We start from the raw sequence: 27,737 nt of genomic DNA, 5'->3' as shown, positions 1-27,737 counted from the left end.
TAAACTCAAAAGCAAACACACATTTCTATTGGTTAAACATTTCAACCCTTTCCAACTGAAATACATTTCAACCCTTCCCCCAATCTGCCTTCTGCCTGTTACCATAGAAACAGGTCATGGAACACTGCACTGAGCTCACAGGTTACAAGTTCAGCCCACAATATTACTGAACAAGACAGGAAGTGTGCTTGACTTTTCAACATATCAGCTTATCATATATAATGTTCCTTACAATCTGTTTTTGTTAACCAATAAGAGTCATACCTTTAAAAAACAGAAATATACACCCTACCTTTCAGTGTAGAAAGTAGTCATACAACCAATAATTCCTTGTCTTTTTTCAAAAAACATTGCCGTGGATCCGCGCACCCGATGCGTGAGAATCCGTGCACCCAACACGTTAGGATGCGCACACCGTGCGCGCATTTTGCCGTTTTTTTTTTTTTTAAGGGGGCCCCAGGGGGTCCTTCTGGGACCCCCTAAGCACCTCTAGAGGGTCAGAGTATTTCCACTCTGCCCCCTTTATATGTTTTACACACTTATTCCCCTTGCTTCTTCAGCCTCGCTTCTACCAAGGCAGAAAATGGCCGCCAACAGTTCCTGGTTTCGAATGTAGAGAGACACTCGACAGCCAATTAGCATCCAGCGCACGATCGGGAGGCTGCGCGCTTGGTTCGGGGAGGGTGCGCTTATGGTGCGTGTACGGTACGCAGATCCTCCGCGGCCATAGATATCACTAACTTTTTTACCTTAATTTTCTCAGTAACTACTGAACAGATTCACACCATTTATGCAAAAGGCACGAGTCTGAACTGAGGACTACCTCTTTGCCAAATCTGGTGTCATTCCGTTCAGCGGTTCGGGCTGTAGCTGCAACAACAGATCCTATGGGAAATTTCATGGGGAATACGCGTTTTGGGACCCCCTTTTTTCTCGGCCCCCGCTTGACGAATCACCACAAAACTTTCAGGGTAGGAGCGGAGCGGGGCTGGCCAAAAGTTTGGAAAAGATTCGTCAATCGGCGCCAGACTTATTGGGAATAGAATGTTGCGGATTTCCTATGGAAAATAGGTCCTAACTATAACTATCTACTGGCGACCGCCAGTAGATAATATAAATATACAAAATTTAAATATATACTTATGTAAATATTTACACAGTGTACAATTTAGTATTTAAAAAGGAATGTGGGTTTATCTGAATTGTAATCCAAACTTAAATTTAAGTACAATTAATTTAAATTAAATATTTTAAAAAAATAGTTTCATATATGTTTACAAAAATGAATAAGTTTACACAAATATATACATATATATGTGTATATACAGATAGTCACTGAAAAAAAAGAAGATTAAAGTGACGTTATAGTTAGGTATGGTAATAATATCTTGCATTAAAAAAAACTCAGAAATTCACTGAAAAAACTAAAGGTTAAAGCAGCATTATAGTTGGGTTAAAATGTCAGTTTAAATGTAACGTTTTAAACAAAATAAAACAACATTTTACAGTTATAATTATTTAAAGTAACTATAACTTATGTCCCCGCCACGCACAGTGTTGTCGTCATTGATGTCAGTTCTGTTGTTATCAGTAATGTTATCAATGATGTCATGGAACAAGTCACGAGTGTTGTAATATTTGAGGTCATAATCAGTGCATGGCGAGGCCGCAAGTTAGAATTATAATTACTCCAAATAGCTATAACTCGCGGCCAGGTCCTGCATTCAACCTCCCTCCCACCCACATGGCACCCAGCCCTAACTCACCCCTTTTCCCTGCATGTTGCCAAATGCCATTAATTGGCCACAGAAGCAGCAATTATTATTTTTTATTATTTTTTCAATCCTGTGCGACTCTTGGCCCTTGTGCTCCTTCGGGAGTCTAGGGGTCGTCGCTGGCTCCTGCGGGATTTCTAAAAACCCCTCCAAAAATGTTTGCTTTCTCTCAATTTTTCTCTCTGGAACCAACCACAAGTTCTAGGCGGTCAGGATACCCCTACCCTTCCCCTTATCTCTTTTAATTTCTTAATTTTCAGGAAATTAAGACATTTCAAATGACGGCCATAACATTTCTCTTCATATTGCTCTGGCCAATCAGAGCATGAGATCCTGCAGGTGTTTGTGGCAAACTCTCGCTCCTGCTGGAGTGTGCCAGCTGACAGGTGAAAAAAAGCCCACTCAGCAAATTAGATCCCTCAATTTTTTAACTTGCGTGATCGCAAGATTCTCGCAATCTTCCCATGAACCCAACCATCCAGATATACAAATAATTTGAACCTTCATTTATCAAAAACTACTGAACGGATTTCCACCAACTCACTAAAAGCATGAATGATTGAATAATTACACCAACTAAGAGCAACAAATGTACCCCTGATAGTGAGTGTATGGAAGGTCAATCATTCTTTGCATACTAATAAACAGTTTCATCTTGGGGCAATGGGGTCACTAATTCTTGCTTGACAGATCTACCTAAAACACTGTACATGAAGGAGCAGAGGCGGATTACCTTTTTTTTTGCGGGGGGGAGGTTTTGTGGAGAGTTGTGAATTGGCGCCAATATTATTAGCATACCAAAAAACGCTCTTCCTATGGGGGGGTGAAGGGTAGAGGGAGGAGAGAGGGGGAGAGGGAGCGAGAGAGAGAGTTTAATTATAAATTATGTATATTGGCACATCGAGGGAGAAACAGACAATTCTAAAATAATTGAACAATTACACCAACTAAGAGCAACAAATTTACCCTCGCTAGTGAGTGCATGGAAGGTAAATCATTCTTTGCATACTAATGAACTGTTTCATTATGGGGCAATTTGGTTATTAATTATTGTAGAGGATGGAGAAGATAGGCAGTGAATCTGTCTTTCTTCACCCTCTTCGATGGAAATTATGAAATGCAGTTTGAGGGGGTTTGTTTTATAATACAGCCCACAACAAATAAAAAACCTGTTAAAATGTAAAAAGGGGGAAAGAAAGATAATAAAGCCCTTGGTACACTCTGGTACAGAGTAGGCAGTCCTACTTTATCCCAATTTGGAGAACCGGAACCGCGCAAGCTGTACATATGAACGGGAGAGCTCTACCAGTGCCTGACCAGTGGAAACCTCAGCGTTCTGTTTTATGGCTTGAGACATGCTTCCTAGTTAATATCCTCCTCTCTGGTCTGCCGCTGTGTTGGACCACCCGCGCAACTCTAGAGTTTTACAGAAGTGGCATTCGATACGTCCCTAGGTAACTAATTCACAAGCCGCTCTTCTGTTCTCTTACAACCTTGGAATTGGTACAACCTCATGGCGAAGGGGATAAAAGAGGAAGATAAGGCCCTCCAAACTGGGGCCTCTCCTCAAGACTGTTTTGAGGCAGCAAGGGAACCTTAGCGGCTCTATTACTTGGTCTAAAGTCTCTTATCAAACCAGAACACCCTCTACACAGATTTAGGCACTTAGTCACCACCACCATCAAGGGGATCCCACTACACTTATCCTAACAGAGGACACCGCACTGCTCTCTAGAGGACCAATGGAAAACATGCATTCAGGGAGCCCTCATTCCTCTAATGTGCAAACAAACCTGTGGGCTGACACAGCACGCATTCAGACCCCCACTCACCACTACCCCAGTAAGAGGGGACTTATAAAATAAAAAAAAAGAGAACAAAAGTTAGAAATAATCAATCACTTACATATTTTTAAATAGAACAAAATGTTTTGAAATGATGGTCACTTAATGTATTCACCATTACCTTCTTGCTTTTCGATGATATGTTCCAAAACATCTTCATCGCCCACAAACTGAACATGGAATTCCTCGTTCTCGAGTCTTCTCTGCCTACTCATAACCAGGTCCCTATGGAGAGAGACAAACCAATGCATTCAGGGCCACTGAAGTATGCAGAAAGTGTGACTAAATTCTCTGGATAGGAAAAGCACATTATGTGACCCCTCGTACCAAAGCTGCAGAAAAGCATATTACATTTTATATTTATTATGTATGCCTAAAGACAGGCACCTTAAAAAGAGATGCAACATAAAACATACATTTAAAAGAGATTAAATCATATGTGTGACTTCTGTAGTCTGAGAGGCCGGTTGAAATACTGAAGCTTTAGAAACAAGCGCTGGGAAAGAAATAGCTCTTACATATGCAAGTGTGATTGGCTTTGCCGATGTCTTTTAGCCATGTTTTAGAACTGGGCGGCTGCTGTACAGCATGACTAAAAGTTACAAACAAGCATTGGCATAGCCAATAGGTCTCGCCTTTGGGACCTTATAAGTGTTTAGCCATGCAACAGTTGCATAACTAAACACGTATAAGGTCCCAAAAGCGAGACCTATTGGCTATGCCAATGCTTATTTTAACTGCTGCAATCTATTGAAGCCTCACAGAGAACATCAAAGCGAAAGCGAAAGTGATTGCAATCAAACATCATCACGAAAGTGAAAGTAATCGCGGTAAGCGTGATGCACGTGCGCGCCCGCGCACATGCACTGTAGCTCTAGGCTGGCCTGATAGCACTTTTTGGAGCCCTCACAAAATGTCTCACCAGACCAGCGCATGCGCTGGGTCAGGCGAGACCTAAAAAGTGCTAAGATGCAACCAGCGCTGGCCATATCAGAACTCTTTTTTTAGGTCTCGCCTGACCCAGCGCATGCGCAGGTCTGGCGAGACTTATTGAGAGGGCTCCAAAAAGTGCTACCAGGCCAGCCTAGATTACTTTCACTTTTGCGGCCGCACGGCCGCTTTGATGTTTGATCGCGATCACTTTCGCGGCCGCACGGCCGCTTTGCATAGCCAATAGGTCTCGCTTTTGGGACCTTATAAGTATTTAGTTATGCAACTGTTACATGGCTAAACACTTATAAGGTCCCAAAGGCGAGGCCTATTGGCTATGCCAATGCTTGTTTTATCATACGGCAAGTGGGCAACATTAATAACCGGGGGAAACGGGGAGACAAGGAGTAACAATCAATGAAAGATAGTCAAAGGGAACGTGCAACAAGAAATATGGGCCAGAGGGAATGAGTAACACGAACAACAGGGGGGTGGGAGGGACGAAGCAATATAGACAAAGGGAGGGTGGGATGGAAGAAACAACACAGACAACGGGAGGGTGGGAGACAATAAGAAGCAACACGGATATGGGTGGGGTTGGAAGAGGGAAGCAGTAACAAGTTGAGATGGGAATCAGTAACAGGCAAGGGTGGGAGGGGAAGAAGCAACACAGGTGGGGGCGGGAGAGAAAGAAGCAGCACAAGCAAGGGTGAGGTTGGGAGAGGGAAGCAGTAACACGTACAAGGGGTAGAAGAAATACAGGCAGGGGGTTAGAGGGGAAGAAGCAACATGGGCAGGGGTGGGAGAGGAAGAAGCAGCACAAGCAAGGGAGGTGTGGGAGGGGAAAAAGCAGCACGGACGACAGGGGCAGAACAAAATAGGATCTTAATCACAGTGCGAGCAGAAGGACAATTAGCAAGATGAAGCAATCAGTACTTGGTCCATGCACCACATGAAAGTAGGGAAGTGATGCCGACATGCACTAGGCAATTAGGAGGCAGCAAATAGGAGTGACAATGAAGCCAACGAATGGTAAGCAATAGGTGGGCTCCAAACCCCTTATTGTATACATCTCTTGCTTGCAACAGCGCAGGCAAGCAGTCTTAGACAATACCTAAAAATGGCAGTAGTGTGAACTTAAATTTGGGTTAGCACTTAAATTGAAAAACAATAATGAGAAAGGAATCATGTTATCCACTGTCTTTGAATTACATTTAAGTATTTAATATTGTTATCTGCTGCAGACAAAAATGTCCTCTTTATCTGGGAATAGCGTCTCCAGTATAAGTGACTAATTACAGAAATCAACAACTGAAGATGACAGTTAACTTTCTAATAGTACCTGCCACAGCTTTGCAATGCCGTTTTTTTATATATTTTTACCTTTGTCCTAGAAAAAAAAATTGTTAAAATCTACAAAGTATGAAGCTAACGATGGACTATTTGGTGAACACAGCACATTTATATTTACACTGAAACTTGTTGCCATCCATAGTAGCACAACCTAGTTTTTCCAGAAACTGTGCCATGTATGAATATAGTGCCATTGTTGAAAAAAGTGCTACGTAAAACTAATAGCTACAAATGAGGACATATAACTTTTTAGTTCTCGTAGGCCAGACACCATTTAGCCGTCTGGATGGGAAAGTCCCCTTGTGGACCATGCCAAAACCTTACAATAGGCTTACAGCCTTTGCATTGGTTGGCTTCATTATTACTCTAATTTACTTGCCTTTTATTCATGGTTCGACATCCTCATCTTTTATTTGCCCCGCCCAAGAACATAGCCTCTCTACCATCCTTTTGCGTGTGCGGCTTCTACTGCCTACATTCAATTAACTAAAGTTTTCTGAGAGTGCATGTGTTTTCTAGCTGTCTACCTCACTTTCAGTTCCACCCTCAAATACCCAACCCTGCCCCTCCTCCCCCACCTCCTACTCAGTGTTGTTCCCGAGCCCTAATAGCAACATGTACATGTTTTGCCACAATATCATCCAAAGCAGACTTTAAGGGGGGTTTGCTTTATCTCCGGAGTTCCACAGATTGCATGAAAGAAGAGGCCTTCACACACAAATCCTTTTATAATGCTGTGGAGTGGGTTGGATGTGTCACTCACACATCTGGGGTCTGAGGAAGAAGGTGTACTTAGAATGACTGAAAGGTGAGATTTCTTCTCTAGGAGGCAGATAAATCTGCTTCCTGGGCTACTGCAGACAACCAAATAGCTCTTTTAATTAGTTTCAATTCGGAGTCCTGTGAAACGTATTAGTCCTTGGCAAACATTCTCTTTTAAATTCTGATGCTGCATTAATCTTTCTAAATTGTGTTTGGAGTTGACTAATTGAAAAGTATTTGAAAAATAACCATGCCATGTATAAAGATTGACAAAAATTCATTCAGTGTGCGGTTCTGAGATACATTAAGATTGTGGTTTGCTATTAATTCAATATCGTGATTTTTTAATGCTTTACTTTAAAAAACACTTTTAAAAATCATGCTCTACAAACAAGCATTGGCCAAGCCAATAATTTGGCACGCGCATTATAAAGGCGAGACTTACTGGCTTTCCCAATGCTAGTTATCAACTGAGTCATGGGGCCACATATAGGAGAACAAGATAACTGACTTCTATCAACAAGCATTGCCAAAGTCAATAGGTATCAGCTATGAGATATCTATTGACTTTGTCAATTTCTTTTAGCCAGGTTTTACAACTTTTGTACAAAAGGGTTATTATATATCGTAATATATATATATTATAATATGATTGTAACATATGATATGGCCTGTCATTGTAAAGTATGATATGTTATGGACTGTCATTATGTGATATGGCCTGGCCTGTCATTGTATGCATGGTAGTATGGTATGGCCTGTCATTGTATAGTATGATATTGCTTTTCATTGTATAGTGTTTGTATGCTACTATGGTATTGCCTTTCTTTGTATAGCATGCCATAGTATGGTATGTCACTGTATAGTATGGTATATTCTGTCACTTTATAGTGTGTTATAAAATGGTCTGTCATTGTATATTATGGTATGGTACGGCCTGTCATTGTATGGTATGGCCTGTCATTGTATAGTATGGTACGGCCTGTCATTGTATAGTATGGTATTGTACGGCCTGTCATCGCATAGTACAATCAAACACTACTCACTCACTCCCCGGGTAAGAATGCTGGAGCTGGCAAAGAACACATGTTCTGTACGTACAGAAAGTGAATGAGCAACAAAGATGCCTTTAAATCTTGTTTTTACCTTGTCACAATTCGCTGTGTAACCAAAGTAAGTGGTCAAATACGAGCTTATGTCTTCTTCCAAATTGTTGCCTATTTTATCCTGGAGATAGGCATTTACTTTTCTTTCTCTGACTGCAAAGTTGGAAAATGTTGTAAAATGAACTGACAATTGTACAAGGGTATAGGAAGTGTGATACATCATGCTCCATTAATATATTTATTAAGAGTAAGAGTTTTTCTGAGAAACATTCCTGCACCTACCTTGATGACAATGCTGTTAGAGAACTAATAGGCAAATCAAGGGTCATGTTTAACCTATATGTGGGTTAGATTCAGAATATGCTTGAAGCAAATGTTTAGCATATTAAATCAAACAAAAGAGATTTTTTGTACGCCAGGCATGCTGAACTCACACATTTGAAGGTGCTCCCATCTGTGAAAATGAAGACAAAGAGGGCTCTGTGAAATTAAATATTTGCCAAGGATCACACAATTTGAGACCAGTTTATGGGTCAAAAGCATTATAGTTAGGTCAAGCAGATCATTCAAATCACTAGACCTGCGGGTCTGGTAAAGTGTTTATGATTTTTTGAGGCCTTGTGGTATGGTACGGTTTGCCTATGGAATGGCCTATCATTGTATAGTATGGTGTGGTGCGGCCTCTCATTGTATGGTATGGCCTGTCATTGGGTTGTGCAATATAATTTGTTATGAGTGGTCATTGCAGAACATTGTATGGCTTCTCATTGTATGGTATGTCATTGTATAGCATAGTAAGGCATGTCCTGTCATTGCATAATATGGTATGGCATGGCGTGTCATTTTATAGTGTGGTATGGTCTGCCATTGTATAGTATGATACAGTAGGACTATGATGTGGCCTGTCACTGTATAGAATTGTATGGGGTGATATGGCCTTTTATTGTATAGTATGGTATGGCCTGTCATTGTATAGTATGGTATGGTACCGCCTGTCATTGTATAGTCGGATATATCATTGCATAGTATAGTATGGCCTGTCAATTGTATAGTATGATATGGTAGAGCCTGTCTTTGGACATTATCGTATGATCTGTCACTGTATGATATGGCCTTGGATTGTATAGTATGCTATAGCATGGTATGGCCTGTTATTGTATAATATGGTATGGCATGTCAATGTCTGGTATGCCTGACAGCACATAGTATGGTATGGCCTGTCTTTGTTTAGTATTGTATAGTACGGTATGGCCTATTTTTGTATAGTATGGTATGTCATTATAAACTATGGCATGGCTCGTCATTGTACAGTATTGTATATTATGTTATGGTCTGTCATTGTATAGTTTGGTTTGGACTGTCATTGTATAGTATAGTATGGCCTCTCATTGTATAGTACGGTATGGTATGTTGTGGCACGGTCCATCATTGTATGGTTTGGTATAGCCTGTCTTTGCATAGTATGGTATGATATGGCTTGACATTGTATAGTATGGTCTGTCATTGTATGCTATGGTATGGCCTGTCATTTTATAGTATTGTGTGGCTTTTCATTGTATAGTATGTTATGGCTTATCATTGTATAAAATGATATGGTGTGGCCGGTCACTGTAAAGTATAGCATTGTATGGTATGGTCGATCATTGTATAGTAACTCTAGTGTATAGTGTTACTTGTTATTGAATAATATGGCATGGTCTGTTATTGTATATTATAGTATGCTATGACCTGTCATTGTATGCTATGGTATGGTCTGTCATTTTATAGTAGGGTTTGGTATGGCTTGTGATTGTATAGTTGGGTCTGTCATTGTTTAGTATGATATGGTATGGGCTAGCACTGTATATTATGGTATTGTAATCTTTGTTACAATGTACACATTAAGCTACAGGAGAAAACGTAATAAGAGAGGCAAAGCAAAAAAAGTGCTTTACGTTATTTTCACGCTAGAACATTCTATCCATAAACATAATTGTACTAACATAAACCAATTTAAAACATACACTGTTGTGTGCATAAAACACTTAGATCATGTTAAAGACATCCTATAAATCATGAAACATGTACTAAAAACACTTTGTTAGAAACTAAATGAGTTTTTACTTAATCGCAATAGAACAAAGCAATTCATGTATTTTGAAATCATTGTTAAAAGCGACACTAAAAACCTGTGGCCTGCTGGTTTTGTTAGGCTGCATCATAGAGTAGAAGGGGAGAGGATGAAAAGTATAACAGAATGAACATGCGAAACGAGTAGTGATGCAACAGTGCACAGCACTACCAAGAAAACGACAACCTAAAATACATACACTCCTACAAAGTGCTGCAAGTGGAAGAAAAAAGTAGGCTGAGGTGGAAGCAGTTGAAGGACACTCCCAAAAAAATTAAGCTGTACTTGGTCCATGCTCCTGGGACGGGGGAAACACAAAACCAAAGTGAAGCCTAAGTGAAGAAGGCACAACCTGACAGAACAGAAGCCAGTAAATAAGACTGGCTATGAACCCAACCAATAGTAAACAATGGGCGGGCCCTAAGCCCCCTTGTATGTAAACAAAATGTCTTGATTGTGGTAGAAGTGGTATGTCCCTCTAGCTCCTTGATCAATCTGCCTGTTTTGGCACAGCCAGAAATGATGACAGTCCAGCCACCCAACCAAGGCGAGCAGTCTGCTGCCATTTGTGGCAGCATAAACAAATTGTGCAAAAAAAAAAACCCCAAAAAATCCGCCATCTTTCACTAACCGTAATTTAAATGTCCCTATCACGTTGGGAGAATAGCACAGCATATCCATGACAACTGACACGTACATACTGAAAATAAAGCCGCAATTGAAGGGGCACACAGCCAATGCCCACCACATATGTTGGCGAAAATTCCATGATGCCACAAGCGCAGGGGAGAAACTCAATTATGGTATTTTTCTCGATGTGGCTTCTTGAAGAGTGAAACAGCCATGTGTGACTCCAAACCATAGAGGCTATTTCTATATATGGCAAACCTTCCAACCACAAGAGGCAGATGACAAGCATGCTGTAGTAAAACCTAAATGAAACTATGTACTCAAATACGACCATATTAATCTTTTTAGCTCAACTACAGCTTAACACAACATGAAATACAATGCTATACTGCAGGTACTGACGCTCGGACTATAAGTGCAGATGATGACTTTTTACCTGCTTTGCCCTCATTAATAAGCAGGCATTCAGGGTTGTTCCAATAGGAGGGAGCCACGCGCTCATTAGCTTTGGTTATGATCAATGGCTAAGAGTTCTCTATGAGAATCATGGACTGATTAAACTGCTAATAAAGTTGTATAATAAAAAGAGGCTATGAAGATACACGATCCTGACACGCTTATTTCGGCATTTAGCAGGTACGGACCACAACGTGCCTTTAAGGTTTAATGTGCAGGTTTATTGCATCCACGAACAGCTACATTTCACACAGCAAGTGCTCGGCATGACGCGTTTCGACAGCAGGACGCTGTCTTGATCACAAAAGAGGCTCTGTGGACCTGAGCTATCCAGAAAAAATACTATCTTGTTTCACGCCTTACACTCAAATGGCAATTAAGGACACCTAAACTCCACAGAAACTGCTACTCTGATTCGGGTCTCAGGCTATGCGTCCAGCACTGCCTGACCTCAGACAACTAGGCATAATGAAGCAGTTGGCATGGTCTTCTACAAACGGCTGACACAGCAAATCTACAGGCAGGAAGAGCCCGGAGGGTCAGGGTCCGCACTGTGAAGGCGGCCTTAAAACGCCGTGAAAAGCTTCACAAGGAAAAGCGATGATACAGATGAAATAATTATCGAACGGAGAGGAGGAACCTTCAAACCATAAAGTATGCAAACATTTGGAAGACCGAACATTGTTTAGTTGTGGCCTGTTGTGCAAAATATCTCAAATGTTAACAATCTTCAAAAAATATGTATTCCAAACACAGTGTGGGCCCGATTAGGAGCAAAAAAGATTAAGAATGACTTGTATCAATGGGTGTTTGCGAACAAACACTTCCTCGCTATGAAGACATTGACAGACTTGAGGCACTCTTGCCATAATGAGCAAGTAAACATTTACACAAAGTGAAGACAAGTGAAATGCTGAGCTGGTCCACAAAGGGACTCAACCGTGACACACTGACGTGCCAACACTGGGGTACTGCAGAGCTGTAGCTAATGCAACAGGTCTGAGTTGATGACAAAGACTCATGACAATGCTGATTTATGCCAAGGCTCAGCTGATGATGATGCTATGCTGATGACGAATGGGCAAAGCAGAGATTCTATCAACGGGCTATGAGGAGATGAGGGGGCAATTATGAGTGGATAAGAGGTTAAGCTGATTTTGAGGAGGCAATGGCTGAGCTAATCAGGTGAATTGTTAAAAGACCTAACAGTGCACACAAATTCCACATGCATACATATTTACAGTGCTGGATTAAATGTAAAAGTGAGTTTAAGAAGTGGTTAATGGTTGCTTAAGAGAAGTCTTGTATAATCAGTGGGTTTACACCAAGGTCTGTCATAATAGACCATATAGTGTGGCCCTATACAAGGGCTTACTTGGTAAACTATGGTTTGGAGGAACCTGTTTGACTTTTTGAAGATCTTTATGGAAAAGATATGCATGAACTGTAAAACGGTCAGATATTTTTACAGAACTTACTAATAAGTCTTTGTAACTTCCCAAAAGAAGCTCTTTGTTTTGCAATCCTAGAATAACACAGGAATGAGGAGAAAAAATCAGCAATGTTCAACGTGTGTATTCTATTGCAGCATTTAAATAGCACTTACTACCGCTATGTGGGACACTGTAGCACTTAGCTACATGTGTAACAAGCTACGCATTTTAGGGTGGAAGGGCGTTGCCTTTGTTTTGTGATCCTGTGTGGGTACTGTTTCCTTGTTGTGAGTGCAGACCACAGAGGTGCAGTTATCATATTATTTCATTGCTTATATGAGATCGAGATGCTGTGGGTGTGTGTTTTTGAGGGCATACATGGGCCTGAGGGTTTATCTACTCTGTACTCTTTCCTGCCCACAGAAACCGGATAATTAACACTTCACAGAGAGATCAAGCTGCCTTGTGACTCTCCACTCAGACCAGAGTCAGACTAGGGCTGAAAATAGGCTGGGCACCAAAATAAAAGAGATAAAGGTGCCCCTATTAGTGCATAAATTAATTTAAAAAGTGACCAGAGTCATGTTTGCAAATTGTGGCAGGTTTCAACTTGTAAAGACACGTTGTGCAAGTGTATTGCAAGGAATGGGGAAGTGTGTGAATCTGAGCTTACTGCAGGCAATGTTTGTTTTAATAACAGGGAAACCAACAGTGAAAATCGGCCAAGCAGACCACAAATCAGGTCCACAAACAACCCAAAAAGAAAACAGTGCACACAATGACCTGACAAAGCAGGCCGTCAGGTACCGTCTGATTGCCCTATGGGCCAGTCCGACTTTGGTTCAGACACACTTTCAACCACTGCCTGCTGGTGCAGCACGTACCCCTCCAGGCCAGCCTGGCCAAAGAACACACAGCCCAAGTGGTGAAGCACTGACCTAGCAAGTTTAACGCATTGGATGTGAAATGCATTCTTTTACATTGTTACGAAACCTACAATTGGTTCATGCAATCACTGAATTTTGTCCGAGTTGGTGCAGTGGTGGATTGTGACTTCTGTATTATGGTAATACGAGATCCCAGAATGCGACTGAAAGCACTGTGAATATGCACATTGCTTCAAAATTGTATGACGCACAGTATAACATAGGCTGCAGATTTAGTGTTCATTATAAAGCCAGGGGTAACCTTCCATCCCAGGGGTTTTATAGCAATGTCACGATATTGTTAAAGCTTCTCATTAATCAAAAGGGTGTCATTTCTGATATTTGTCCCTTTCCATGCACATCATTCTTGGATTTACTTGCCAGAAAGTGTCACTTTACGTGTCACACATTTTACTGTTCAATGTCACTCAAGTGCACTGAAACTATGGAAATGTCACACCTAAACAATATGAAAACTTGGCAGATATTCTACATAACGTGGCAAAACCAAGGACGGATGAGAAACTTCAGGAGAATTTGAGAGATTAGAGACAAATGAACTTAAAATAATTTCTTTATCTTCAGATAGATGCTCTGTTCTGGAGTATTTAGCACTTAATAAATATTGGATTGGAATAAAATGCTGTCAGGCATCTAAAACAAACAAATGATGGACGGAATGCTGACAATGCAGACATTCTCCCCCAGTCAAGAGATCTGGGTTAAATCCATCGTTCTTTTGCCCACTACGCCACCCCAGTTTAGACATGGCCATATGCAAATCAGTCTTGACCCTGTGCCTCATGGGAACAGTCCAGCCCGAACTGCCAAGCCATGTCTTCCCTGGACCGGAATCAAGCATCCTAGGACCGGTTTCTGGCTATCAGCCGTCATCAGCCAGGATAGCTTGACTCCAGTGGCGTAGTGAGCACGGGTCCCACGTCTGGGAATACCCATCCCACTTAGGGCGAAAAGCGTTACAACAAACAAATGATGGACGGAATGCTGACAATGCAGACATTCTCCCCCAGTCAAGAGATCTGGGTTAAATCCATCGTTCTTTTGCCCACTACGCCACCCCAGTTTAAAGCAGGCACCGCCCATTCTGCTGCAGATTGTGAATTTGCAAATTTCAATGACAGTCCAATTATTTGAAGGATATGGTAAAATAAACCACGTTTTGGAATACGCATTAGATCAGAATGTAAAACCCTTAATCCTTCATTTACCTGCAGGCATGTCTTTCTTTTACCTGCAGGCATGTCTGGTGTAACATTAGTGCCTGACTGAAATCCCTGTCTGAAAAAAAGCAACTTTTAACATCAGATGTTTGAGGCAAGACGCAGTCATAGGTTAGAACAGAGGTTTAATTAGAAATCGGATGAGAATACCCATTTTAAGACCTATCAAAAAAAGTGTCTAACGGATTTGTGAAACAACAAAGAAGTGGCCTTGGTCCTGTGTGGTCACTATTATTGAGATACACATACACTAACTGATATAAAGTGTATTTCTTGTGCCCTTGGCTGCAGACACAACTGTGGAATTATTGTTTTTTGGTTAGGGTGTAGTGTACCTGAGGCTACTCCCTAAGGGGCATATTATCAAGCACGGCGTTAACATTATCGCCACTTTAGCGGCCGAAAACTGCCGCTAAAGCAGCGATAATGGGCTTGATAATATGCCACAGAGAATTCCAATAGAAGCCCATGTTGACACCAGAACATGGGCTTCTATGGGAATTCTCAAGGGCATATTATCAAGCCCATTATCGCCGCTTTAGCGGCAGTTTTCTGCCGCTAGAGCGGCGATAATCTTAACGCCGTTTCTTGATAATATGCCCCCATGTGAGTGGAAATGGAACCCACTGCAGAATCTAGCTCGTACTCGTGTACGTTATCCTAATAGTCTCCTGAGGGGGGCTACCTTGGCATTGCTCCCCCAGTAATTTAGGGTTGCCTAGTGTACTCTGTGCTTGACCGCCTATTTACTTACGCATTGTAGTTTGCACAGAACTCGTGAGTGACTGATTAGACTGCACACGTATTTCTCCAGCAAGAGCATGAACACATTTGAGCTGGTCAGGTTCTTTAGAGCATAGACTTTAAAAAACACATAGGCGAGTTGACTGCGACTCTCGCCGCGTGACTCTTCCTCATAACTTCATCCCCTCTCTACTCGGCCACCCCTTGTCCCCCGAATTTAGGGGGATCACTTGATTATTTTCACAATTTACAGCACTGGGTATGCCTGATACTTGATCTCGGCCTATGAATGGGCAGCGAATTTGTCCATTCACTTAAAATTGTGTGATGAATTATGAATCACGCAGAAAAGATAAACAATAGCAACTTTATTGACTGGGAAAAACTGGAAATCTCTATCCTGAGTTTGGAGGAGTTACATTCACCCTGTGTAACCAAGTAACGGGGATGCCGCTGTTGGCAAAAGCTCCTAGAACGAGACCGAATGCCTGCGTGTCCCAGGCACGAACCTTACCTCCTCCCGCCAGATCAGTTCGATTGCCTCTGCTTCGTATTCAACTTTAACTGACGTCAAAGAGGGGGGGGGGGAGGGGGGCATTCACCAGTTTAACTTTTTTGTTGAGTGATGGGGTGGGGGGGTAGCTTCCGTTTTTTCAAAGGGATCTTGATGGCTCTTCCTCCCTAATAAAGGCTCTCGATTTATGAGAAAAATAGACCGCCCCGAAAAGAAGGTCCAGCCTCCCAGATCCTTGCCCTGTCAATCCGGAAGGGAAAGTGAGTGTAAGCTCGCTCGCTCTGTTGGGCCGATGTTTCTACAACGAATTGCTTCTGCCTCTCAAGCACGTGTGGTAGTCCATGCGCATGCGTCTAACGTAAGAAGCACAGCACTGCTCCCCAATCGAAGAAGCCCACTAGGAAAACCTGGTCTGAACTCCGTAGTTTGTAAAGCGGCTGACAGGATCGGTGGGTATTCATGGTGTTCGCTTGCGTTGGGTTGTGAAGCATACTCTCTGCTCTGGCTGACGGCTAATTGGCGAATAGTATGTCCGCTACCGTTCAACGCTTTTTGTATGTCAGAGGTGGTGCGAGTATCAATACATCCTAACGGCATTCGGTTGTAACTGCACCATGTGCTCCTTTTTATTACGAACATGCTGCGTGGGTGTGATATACCACCGACAGTTATTCAACCATTTCGAAATTTAACTCCTGTTTTTCGGAGTGTGTGTTTCTGTGTAGTACTTGCTGCAAACAACATAAATTATAGGTATATGTTTGAAGTGCTTCCCTGAGGGCACACCTCAGGGCAAAAATCTAGGAATACGGATTTTTTTTAGTGGAGGCGGAGGTCAGAGTAGCATATAATCCCCAAAGTCGCTAAATGCTTTATTTTGTTTACCTTACAAAGCTAATTGGGGGTGGGGGTCTTTAAAGGTGAGTGGTTTAATGACATCTAAGAATCCTTTATCGGAGGCGCGGTTTATGCATGTAAGTGTCCAAAACAACAAGATCTCTGTAAGCTTAAATTTGGCCACATCGTGGTGGGAATTTGTACGCTTCAGGTTGCCACAGATTTCTACCAACCCACCGAGATATAGTAATGGCTATATCTTTAGCCTAAAATATATCTTTGTGAGGTAACGCTCGCTGCTGAAATGCGCTGATGTAATGGGTATGGAATAGTTTGCGTTCGTGACTACCTGCAGTCTTTGGTGGGCTGAACAAATAGGATACAGGAGATTGGGTGATATTAGTTTGCACTTGCACAGTTTCCAAGAAGGAGACGTGATCTATGAAATGAGGTGCTGGCAATGTATACACATACAATAACAGATATTAAGGCAGACAGATATGCGATTCAGCGTAGACTACCGTCGGAGGAGGCATGCAGAGGAGGGAAACGAAGTAGAGGATAAGATTAATTGAAGGGCAGAACGGAGAGGGCACAATCGTGCGTTTTTTGAAGCTCTCCTGTTGCCCGGTCTTTAAATGAGATGAATGATTTCAAAATATAGAGAGTTGATATATAATGTGAAAACCAGCTACTTTACAGATAAACTAAAATCGGCAAAAAAAATTGCCCAAAATAATTAATTGCAACTGTACATTTCCTTGTGTTCGCTTTGTTCGCCAAATTGGTGGGTCCCTTGCTCTCTTTGCCACTGGATTCAAGCTAGCCTTTCTGAACTGAGGTGGCGAAGTTAGCTAAAGAACGATGATGGATTCAACCCATATCTGGGGGTGAGTGTCTGAAAGTGTTAGCACTCTGTCCATCATCTCCTTGTGTTTGCTCTGTTGAGAAATTAACCAAACTCGAAGAGAAAAATAACTTGACGGTGGATCAGACCTGATAAACGTTTATTATTTGTTTGGCTGTTTCTCTTTTTTTTCTGATAATACATGTAGCTGGTAAGTTCAACATATTGTAACCATGCTATGTGATTAAAAAACATGTTTGCGGCTATACTGGTTTTATTAAAATGCTAATTAAAATAATGGTTTAAATACAAAAGGATTATGGGTGACTAAAACGAGAAAGGATCCTTGAGTGGATGTTGGTATTACACTTTATTTTGTCTTTTGCAGTCACCTTTGCCCTGATATCCTTAACTTTGACCAGAAGTGTCCACTCTTGTGCTACTAAATAGAAACAGCTCTTTACCCAAATTAAGACCGCGGTGAGACATATAAACGATTACAATTACTGCCCAACTGGGCAGGCACTTTCATGATGCGGCGTTCTGTTGCTGTGTTGTCCTCAGAGTATCATTTTAGCTTTGTACGAGGGCATTGCAATTACATTTCATAAATACTTTTTCGAGTATTGCTTGTAGGAAACTTGGGTACCTGATGTATAGGTATAAATAAAGCCATCTTTCTAAAGCTGCAGTAACAGAACTACTCATACCGAATCCTTTAGGTTTCAATATTTTGACCCAAATAAATAACATTTTGACCGTAGTTCGATTGTCTTTTTTTTTTTACTCAGACCTTCTTTATTTATATTAAGTGGCCTGACAAATGTTAACAATAAATATCTGCACTTACAATCACAAATGTTCGTTGTTTTTTTTACCCGTGTGTTTGACCATCTCTCATTTGTGATTATTTGCAGTCTTGCAGAAAATACTAGATTTGAAAGGAAACTCTAGATCAAATCCAGTTTCCGAATCGGAGACACAGGCTGCAGAAGTATATAACATTTCTGCAAGTCTTTCGACTGGAACTAACATCAGTTAAACGTTTAACCAGGGGGAAGATCTCTGGGCTCCCCACTTGTTCCTATCTGGCTATTGTTTTAATGAAGTCATCATTCACTGATCTGCCCAGAACTCCTATAAAAAGCGGAACTCGTCATGTAGAGAAGTGCCGACTACTTCAGAGTCTATCCTGTAGTAAGAGTTCATGCAGCAGTGTTTTCGCAAGGCCTAGTAGTTATAATGTCTACCATAAGTGTTCAGTGATTTCTAGATAGATGAATTACGAATTCCAGAAATGACGAGTGTAAGAATCTGCTGTTTTCTTCTGCGTGCCCCTGCCTCACTCAGTTTAAAAAAAAATTTAATTACGTTTTTTTGTTACACTGGCAAATAGAAAACTGCTTAAGAGCCCCCGCTGCATGTGCTCTGACCCCTCAGACATTGTAACATTGGTTAATGCTGATTGACTTTCCGGACTATTTAATAAGGCCGCAGTAATACGGCGGAGGAGAATGCACCACTAGAATAAAGGTCAGCTGTTGTTTGTGGGCTGCAGTTTAGCTTTACACCACCCACTTGGGTGACTTTAAAAGCAAAGCATGCTCAGGACTGCAATTGGAACCCTGTTGGTGTCAGCAGAATACTGAACACAATCAGCAGGGTGTGATCTTCATTTATAGATTGTGATGAGCCATGATTATGAGGTCTGATAGGACATGTATTTCCTTCCTTCGTTCTATCATGCTCAGTGCACCCAAAAGCACTGTTGCAAGAGCAAGCACGCATACCTCCCAAGGACCATGATGATAGCTTTTACCACAAACCTATTAGGGCACAGTTCTGCGGTTGGAACTGAGGAAGAACCGAGGAATGAGCCACAACAGCATGTTCTCCTTGTTCTGCACAAAGCTGAATTATGTATGCCATCCACAAACTGCACACAGCACAGATCAAAGTAAACCATTTTGACCTCGAAAGACCTGCTTTCAACATTTGTTAAGATTCCCCTACATAGTGCATTGAAGCCCATAAGGTTGTGGTGCTTCATGCGTAAAAAGCAGAACATACCAGATTTTGAGATTGGCCTGCCCTACATAGGTTGGAGTAGTTTGTTTTGTAAAAGGCCCACTTCTTAGTAGAAGTCACTTTTTTCCTGGGACGGCTCTGGGAGCAGTAACAGAGAACATACATAAGCTGTTGGAATATTTATCAGGCATCTAATTAAATTCAATACAGAACTTTGGTAGCTATGCTCCAAGAATGACTTTCTAAAAAGTGGTTTACTTTTGCTGAAGTCAAGGTAGCGCCAGGATTTAGACCTTTCTGAGTCTCTACCTCTAACAGTGGCTCTGATCAGGGAGCTGTTCACGGATTAAATGTGAAAGACGCCCGGCGAGGGACACATGAGAAGGACTGTCTTGGGTAGAGCAGCTAGCTCGCTGGAAGATTTCTGGAAGGCCTGAAGAATGTGTGGGTTGTGGGGAAGGGAAGAGCAGTAGATATCAAATTGCACTGACAGGAACTTTGGAAGATTTGCTGCTGATAATAAAACAACCGCAATGCTGTATGGACCAGTTTTTTATGTGGTGCGCCTCAGTCAGATTGCCTCTTCCTAATCAGTGTTTCAGAGAGGCACAGAACTTGCGTAGGTAGTTTTCCCACTAGTATGCTGGTGAAGATGTATACTTTTTTAGGTCTTGCAGACCTGCGTTGCAGCAGCATGTGCTGCTCGCTCTGCGAGGCTTTTTGTAATTGAGCAGCTTTCAGAAGGGTGCTTTAAGCCTCGCTCCTTCTTCCCATTGGCTTGCGTCATAGCTAATGCTAAAGGCTGTCTTTCTATTGTGAACAAAGCTTTTTAGTCCCTCCTTGTTACCGCCCTGTCTCCTTTTGGCCCCACCCAACTGGACTGGATCATTTACTCGCGGCGTTATCCAGTGCCCTTTAATTATTGGGTAGTCACATTTTTTGCTTGTTACATTGGTGTCCCAGACAGCGGTAGCTGCAGGGAAGGGGCGTGTGAACCGCCACTTCCTTGTTTTTCCAGCAGTCTGCAGTGGCTTCTTCTGTAGCCACGCTGTCGGAGAAAAACAATCTCGGCCTTTCTCTTGGACACGTCCCCACGCACATTCGTCACTTCAGGATACGGTGAGAATGTGCCGAAGCCCGTAGGTACGGACAACTCTTCTTTTAAGATTTTTTAAATTTTTTTTTATTATTTTGCTCTTTCTGATTGGCTGGGACTGCCAGGCGAGCAACAGTTACACAACGCAAAACATTGTGTTACTGCACAAAAAAGACAAGGGCGTGCGTCCCCGCGTAGCACATATCGTGTTACAAGCATTGTTCTCACCGTGCAGCATTGTGTCTTAAGCCGAAAAACCTGCTTAAAAATGCACATTGCAAACATTGCGAGCCACACCACGAACGGCATGCTCATGTTAGACTTTATTTTTTTGCAGTTTTACTTTATTTTTTGCAGTTTTACAGAGCGCGGGCTCAACTTGAAGATCGCTTTACAGGAGCTCAAGTTACATTACACAAGGTCACGTTCATTTCTATGTTTCTTGAAGCTCGGGGGAATTGAGAAGAACTTGAACTCCCAATCCTACAGAGGACAGCTCTGGCTGTCTTGCTACAAACTCTCACGTAATAATTTCGGGCTCCGGCACATGGAGCAGGCAGCAACGTTCTCAGACCTGTGGGAAAATGACACGCAGTATTGAATAAAAAAAAAAAAAAGCATTGGCAATGCAATAGGTCTCGCATTTGCGAGACTTTGAGCTACTGGCATTGTAAATGACAAACCTTTTATCTATGTGTTGGTTTTGAAAATATATAAATAAATAGCATTGTCATTTACAATGCCAATAGCTTAATTTCGCAAATGCGAGACCTATTGCATTGAAAATGCTTGTTTTATAGATCTACCAATGGGCGGACAGCAGAGCTCTTAGAGTGGAAGCAGTCAAGGGAACATGGCTGAATGGTGTGCATAATGGCCGCACGCTAGTGTAGCTCCCTGCTGATAATCATCAAGCTCCTGTCATTCGACGCCGATTCGACGAAAATACCTCAACATATACTCCCAAGCAGTGTGCTAATGAAAGAGATCCAGTTGCATGAAAATGGAACAGCAGGAGGCACTGTGCACTAGAAAAATGTGTATGTGAAAACTGGACATCCATCCTCTCTCGGGGAGAGGAGCTATATAAATGTGGTCTCCCAATGCTGGGTGCAGCCAAGGTGTTTAAAGAGACAAGTCCTTTCATGTTGGGGTCCTCAGAACAAGACTGAAGGAGAAAGCAGGTCTTGGTTGTGCACAATAGGAGGCGGCCGGCCCCACAAGGCCTCTGCATAAAGGGGGTCCCGTGGAAGTTCCCCCTGCGGCATCGGGCCTACGAAGAGGACAAACAGCGGTTTCAACGTGGGTAATACCACACGGGTAGGTTACAACGCGGACGTTACATCGTCCACGTTGTTACCACGCATGGCATTAGATCGCAAGTCGTTTCAACAACTTGCACTAGGTGGTGCGCAACACCAGGGAATGTGTTGGATTTTAAATCCAACACATTCCCTGCTGTTGCGCTAACTGGAGTAAAAACAGTAATTTATACTATTCCTAAGTCCAGCGCGCCATCTAGTGCAAGTCGTAGAAACGACTTGCGATGTAAAGCCATGCGTGGTAACGCGGACGATGTAGCGTCCGCGTTGTAACCTACCGCGTGGTATTTGCTCGCGATGTAAAGAGACATATTCTACAAAGAGCCCAGCAAAGGTGATTAAAAAGAGTCCCTCTCTCCTGAACTCGCAGGAGTGCTGCAGCGGGAGGATCTCATTCCCCCGCCCCCCCCCCCCCCCCTTATATAGCTTCCAGAGTAGTGGTCGAAGTGGGCGGGATCGGCAGGGCATGGCGTGCCCCTACTTCTTTAATTCATAGAGTCCGTTCCCCTACTTTCTTATTTTAAACATGCCTCCCGGACGGCAGAAATCACCAAGGCCGATAGTTAAGGCTTATCTTTTGGGCACGGGTGGAACGGGCAGAGAAGGAAAAGGACTCTTTTCCTTCGTGCCCAGAGAAAACAAGGACAGTGTCCAGTTCTCCTAACCTCGGGCAGCTGCCTCCCCCCCCACCCCCTCTCTTTGTTCCCCCTCTTCCTTCTCTTTCTGTCTCGCTCCTCCTCATTTAGTGAAAACCAAGACTTCAAGAAACCGGTATCACCTTCTCTTTCCTCCTTTCGTTTATTTGCTCCCCTGTGAAATGGATCTAAAAAAAGAAAAGCACTTTTGCTGGAAACGTCTTTTTCTGACATTTTTTCAATTTCTAAGTGCAGCCTCGGGATGGAGAGAAATAAGACACTCAAAATATGAAAACTAACTAACGAAAGCAAGACAGAGTGGTTGCAAGGTGGCCAGATTATTCACACCTAAACACATTAGCGCCACTTTAGTGTTTGCCAGTGAAACGCTACTTTTGTTTTCTCGTCTCTCTTTGAACAACATTGCTTTTCCTGGGTGGGAAAGTGCACTATTCTTGGAGGTACTGAAAAACCTGCTTGAGGAGTGAATTGGAAAACAAAATGTGTACAGCAGCTGTGTGTTCACGAATGTGATCTTTTTAATCCATACTGCTTATGTTTTGTAAGGATATAAGCAATGGGCATTGAAACAGGTCCCTTCTGGGCCCTGTAGTCATGGACCTTAACTTTTCAGGCAAAAGCACTCACTAATTTCTGAATGTAAAAAGAAAAAGGTAACCATGTTGTTCCTGCTTACATTTCACATGCTTTACTTAAACTTTCATTCATTATGAGTGTTTGCTTTTTCTAGGATGTTGTTAAATTTTTTTAGGCAGCATATTGCTCTTGTTTAGTGCGGAATTTGAATCGAGTCACATCCAGGAGTTTATAGCGGGTCAGTACAGTGCAAGTTTCTCTCAGTGGGGCAGTATGGTGTTCATTGGGGGCGACAATGTGGCACTATGGTCAGAGCTGCTGAATTTGGTACTGGGGAACCAGGTTCAGCCTTCATGACCAGTCCACCAGACCACTCCCCTTGAGGGAGCACATTCCCATGCTTGACCTTAGAAGGCCCCGCAAGATCTTAAAAGCCTTTGTGTGTTAGCACCAGCAGGTGGACCCGAGCAGTGGCAAGTGTGGGTTAACCTTGAAGGCCTGTCCGCCACAATTCATTCTGAAATTCACCTCCAGTCTTGCGGGCAGGCCTATGAAGCAGCACACCATAGAGTGACAGTGACTCTGTCACTGAGGTCACAGGACCCTTGAGCAGGGTGGCTCTAGGGCAGTGCGACTGCACCAGGTGCTGACCAGCCACGGTCCGTGCAGGTAACAGCGGTGGGACAGAGGGGCCGGGTAAGGGGGGATTTTGAGGGACGATGTAGAGGGAAAATTAAATAAATAATTATTTTTCCCTCGGCATCGTCCCTTGAAATCCCCCCCTTACCCGGCCACACCGCTGTTACCTACACGGACCACGTCTGATGCTGACTTCAAGTTGGGGCGTTGTGTTTGCAAGTATAATCTGGTTATAAAAGCACTTGCTGCCTCCTTCCTGTCCTCCCAACACTTTTAGGCAACAATAAAAATGCCATGATCACTCCAGTGATTAATGTTCTTAGAGAGAGAAGGTGTTTTGTCTAGTGGACTCATGGAAAGGAAGCGCAGAGGTTTAATGCGCCTGCTGCTAAGAACATGTACCATGCAGATCACAAAGTGCACATAATGTAAATAGGTCAGTGGGTTACTACTTTTGTCAGAGAGACCCGATTGTTACTTGCAGTTAATATGTTCAAATCGTAACATAGAACAGTGAGCTATTAACTGTCATGTAAGAGCTGCATGCAAACTGCAAGGTATAAATTAGAGCGTTATGTTTTTTTCCCCCAAGTCTTTGATTATCCTAATGTTGCAAAAAAGGGTTCATTTGGGTAGAAATCAATTCTGATTATTAAAGATAACCCCCAACCTTGGTATTACATTTTAAATGCTGAGTTTGTGTTTCTCCGGACCAATCACTATTAAACTATGCTGCTTACTAGTATGCTTGTCATGTGACTCCTACACCTTGTAGTCCTTTGCCTTATGTAACATTTCCTATACAGTGATTTACACACATATGATTGATATTTTGCTCTTTCTGCCACACTTGTGACTCAGCCCACTGACCCAATCCACGGGATATTCCCGCCCTCTGATTCTCCACCCACAGTTCCCCCTACTTTTTCCCCCCCACTTCGACCACAGTTCCAGAGTAGAAGACATTCGGAGTAAGGAAGCAGGAGAGTAGATAGATATCCCCCAGAAGCAGCACAGGAATGAGAAGGCACAAAGACCTTTAGAGGCGCTACGCTTCTGGATCAGTGAAAAGCCGCAATAAGAAGATAGGGACAGAGGGGGCCCCCACGTAGAGTGAACAGAGGGGGCCCCCACGTAGAGTGATGAACGGCACCAGGTGTGAACCAGAAGAAATAGAACATGGCAAGGGAGCAGCCAGAAAAATCAAACACCCGCTACTTTGAGCCACATGGAACGAAATGTTCTAGCAAAGTGAGGCATCTCGACCCTTTCTATTAAAGAGATAGTGTGCATTGCTGCCCAAAGGAAAAAGCTTCAGAATTATGCATTTTACAGCATGATGTGAAAATAATGTGGACAAACACTGCACATTTACTAACATTGACTTCTTTCTTTCTTTGTATTCCCTTTTTTTCTCCATTTTTCTTTCTGACTTTCTATTTCTTTCCTCACTTTTTATTTTCCTCTCATGCTGTTTTTCCAACTTCCTTTTGTTCTGTCCATTCTTCTTTCAGGTGTCTTTTGAACTTTCTGTCCTTCTTTATGTTCATGTTTAATCCTTCTTCCTTGTTTACATCTTTCCTTAGTCCCATTCTCTCAGGCTTGTTCATCTCCTGTTCTTCCTTTGCCCCTTCTCCCATCCCCTTTCTTCATGAATTCCTTCCATTTGCCAATTCTTTATTTTCTTTCGTTCCCCTGACCTCTCATTTCATCTTTCCAATATGTCTTTCTATTTTCAGCTTTCCTTTATCTCCTCCTATTTTTATTTCGATGTTTCTTCATGCTATCCCTTTTTACAAGTTACATTCTTTTCTTCCCTCTCTAATTTTTTCCTTTTCGGTTCTTCTCTCCTTCTTTTTATTCTTCTTTTGGGCATACGTTTCATCCTACTTCCTTTTAACCGTCCTTATTGCTGTTCTTATTTGCATTTTTCGTTCCTTCCTTCAAGCTATTTCATTGTAATTGCCTCTAACTTTTTTTTTCTTTTATATTCATGGAAGAGACGACCTCCAGGTAATCAGGCAGGCGGCTGACCTTGACGCAGTGAGTACCAAAGGACCAACCGCTTGGCCTACCACCTTTACTAAATAATCGTAGGGCAACTAATACCCTTGTTTCTCTGACATTTCCTTGTTTACGCTAATCGAGTTTGACAACAGGCACCGCCTCCCACCGGGATCCATGTTAGGAAAAATCTTTGTATCTTAAGTAGGGGGTACTAAAATCTCTCACACTTATGATTGACGTACATACTGGGAACCCTTAGTGGTTTGATCACATGTTAGCCTTGTTTTTTCCTGCTTGAAAGTTCGACTTGTCTGTACATTGTTGTGTGGAAATTTGATAAAAATAAATGGGCTATTTGGTCGCCTGTCGGCACATTTGGTGTGCTCATATCTTCAATATGAACATTTGACCTGTGTCCACTGTAAAATTCAGGGTAATTCAAGACAAGCAAGGACGTTATAGATTTCAGACGTTATATAGACTGCATGTCAGACAATGCGATCAAAAATCTCACAACTTAATTAGTTTGTAAACGAACAGCACTGTGCTTGGGGTGCATGCATTGACATTTGGTCACCACTGCCTTTTGCCCATGGATGCTGCCAACCACCATGTGTCTCCTTTTCTCTTGCAGAAAACATTTTAAACTGATGGTGAATTTCGTAAGTTACGCACTCTCTGCAACTCCGCACACCTTAGCGTGTATGCATAGATAACCCTAGCTCTGGGCAAAACTCACCCTGAGCCACTGGTCCTGAAGCAAGCCAGTGGAATTGGAACATATTGGCTGAAACGTGTAGACCATTTCACTCCGACCATTTTCACTATTTTAGGGTCGTGCAAGATCATTTCTTCTCACTCAATTCCAATTACTCTTTTTAACCCTGCCACAGGAAATGCACATTAAAGAATCTGGTATCCTGGAGGCAGTTTTAAAATTTTCACATTCACGTTATTCATTTCCTCACTTCAAATCAAACCTGTAATCAGGCGTCGAAGCACACTTATGAGGCACTCTGCCCCCGGATGGGAACCCAATGATGAAGCATGCCACCAGCTAGGTTGGTGGGGGGAGGGTTATTTTATAAACATAATGGGTTTTCTGTAAGGGAGACTTCTTTGATGACCTTAATTCTCTGGTCTATCCAAGTTAAACCTGAGCTCGTTCTTATTGTTTGTTGATTCTTTTGTGTTGGGTCAAACAAAATTGAAGCCAGTGAGTAATAGGAGAGGTACCTGGGTTTTGGTCTTTTTTTATGCCTAGTGGTATTGTGTTCTGTAAAGAGGTGTATCTTCAACTCTTTCCTTATTTGGAGCAGCATTGGGGATGTCCTGATGGATACAGGTATTTCGTTCCAGATCCTGGGTGTATAGATGGAAAAGGCGTGCTGTCTTTTTTTTTCTTTCTTACAAGTCTTAATCTGCAATCTGATGGTTTCCGGGCTGCAAGTGTGGCTAGAACCACCAGATATGGCAAGCTTTTCTGCAACATAAGTAAAGGTGGTGGTTATGATGGCTTTGTAAATGATACAGCAGAAGCTGACAATGGTGCAGGCCAGCAAAAGGAGCCAATGGAGTGCCACCAGAATGGGGGTGATGTGATCATATTTCTTCAGGCCCTACATGAGACATGGTGCGGCATGTAGTATTCCTTAAAAGATGCCATTGCGTAGTTAGACCATGAGGCAGGGTGTCAAAACCATTCTGAGGTGAGAGAACAAGAGCTTGAACAACAGTTCTGAAGTTGTATCTTGAAGAAACGGTTTCACTTTCATTAGAAGAGAGAACTGGTACCAAGCCATTTTTGTGAATTTGTGCAACGTGTTCTTTGAGGGTGAGGTTTGTGTCCAGAATGAATCCAAGCAACTTGGCATTCAGTGAAAGTTGGAGCCCGGAACTGGATCA

At 42.4% G+C, this 27,737-nt stretch overlaps 2 protein-coding genes across 3 annotated transcripts in view; one reads left to right on the top strand and one right to left on the bottom strand.

Annotated features, from left to right (window-relative positions):
* The window catches only part of ORC2 (origin recognition complex subunit 2), a 286,663-nt gene extending 270,534 nt beyond the window's left edge, over positions 1 to 16,129 (bottom strand). The window contains exons 1-2 of the mRNA XM_085649029.1: positions 15,825 to 16,129; positions 3,741 to 3,844 (exon numbers count right to left, since the gene is read on the bottom strand). Of these exons, the coding sequence (XP_085505155.1) occupies positions 3,741 to 3,834 (94 nt within the window). The 5' untranslated portion in view covers positions 3,835 to 3,844; positions 15,825 to 16,129. The remainder of the gene's footprint in view (positions 1 to 3,740; positions 3,845 to 15,824) is intronic.
* Positions 16,130 to 16,160: 31 nt separating this feature from the next.
* Positions 16,161 to 27,737, top strand: part of LOC146858226 (queuosine 5'-phosphate N-glycosylase/hydrolase-like) — a 244,336-nt gene continuing 232,759 nt past the window's right edge. The window contains exons 1-2 of one of the 2 annotated variants that reach the window (XM_085649030.1): positions 16,209 to 16,273; positions 25,828 to 25,868. The gene's annotated coding sequence lies outside the window, so the exon portion shown is untranslated. Of the gene's footprint in view, positions 16,274 to 25,827; positions 25,869 to 27,737 lie in introns of both variants that reach the window. The other variant, XM_085649031.1, reaches the window with a different exon arrangement.

This window comes from Triturus cristatus, chromosome 3_2 (genome assembly GCF_964204655.1).
Source record: "Triturus cristatus chromosome 3_2, aTriCri1.1, whole genome shotgun sequence".
Lineage (NCBI taxonomy): Eukaryota > Metazoa > Chordata > Amphibia > Caudata > Salamandridae > Triturus > Triturus cristatus.
The sequence above is the reverse complement of the archived record's forward strand: the minus strand, read 5'-3'. Positions and strand labels throughout refer to the sequence as shown.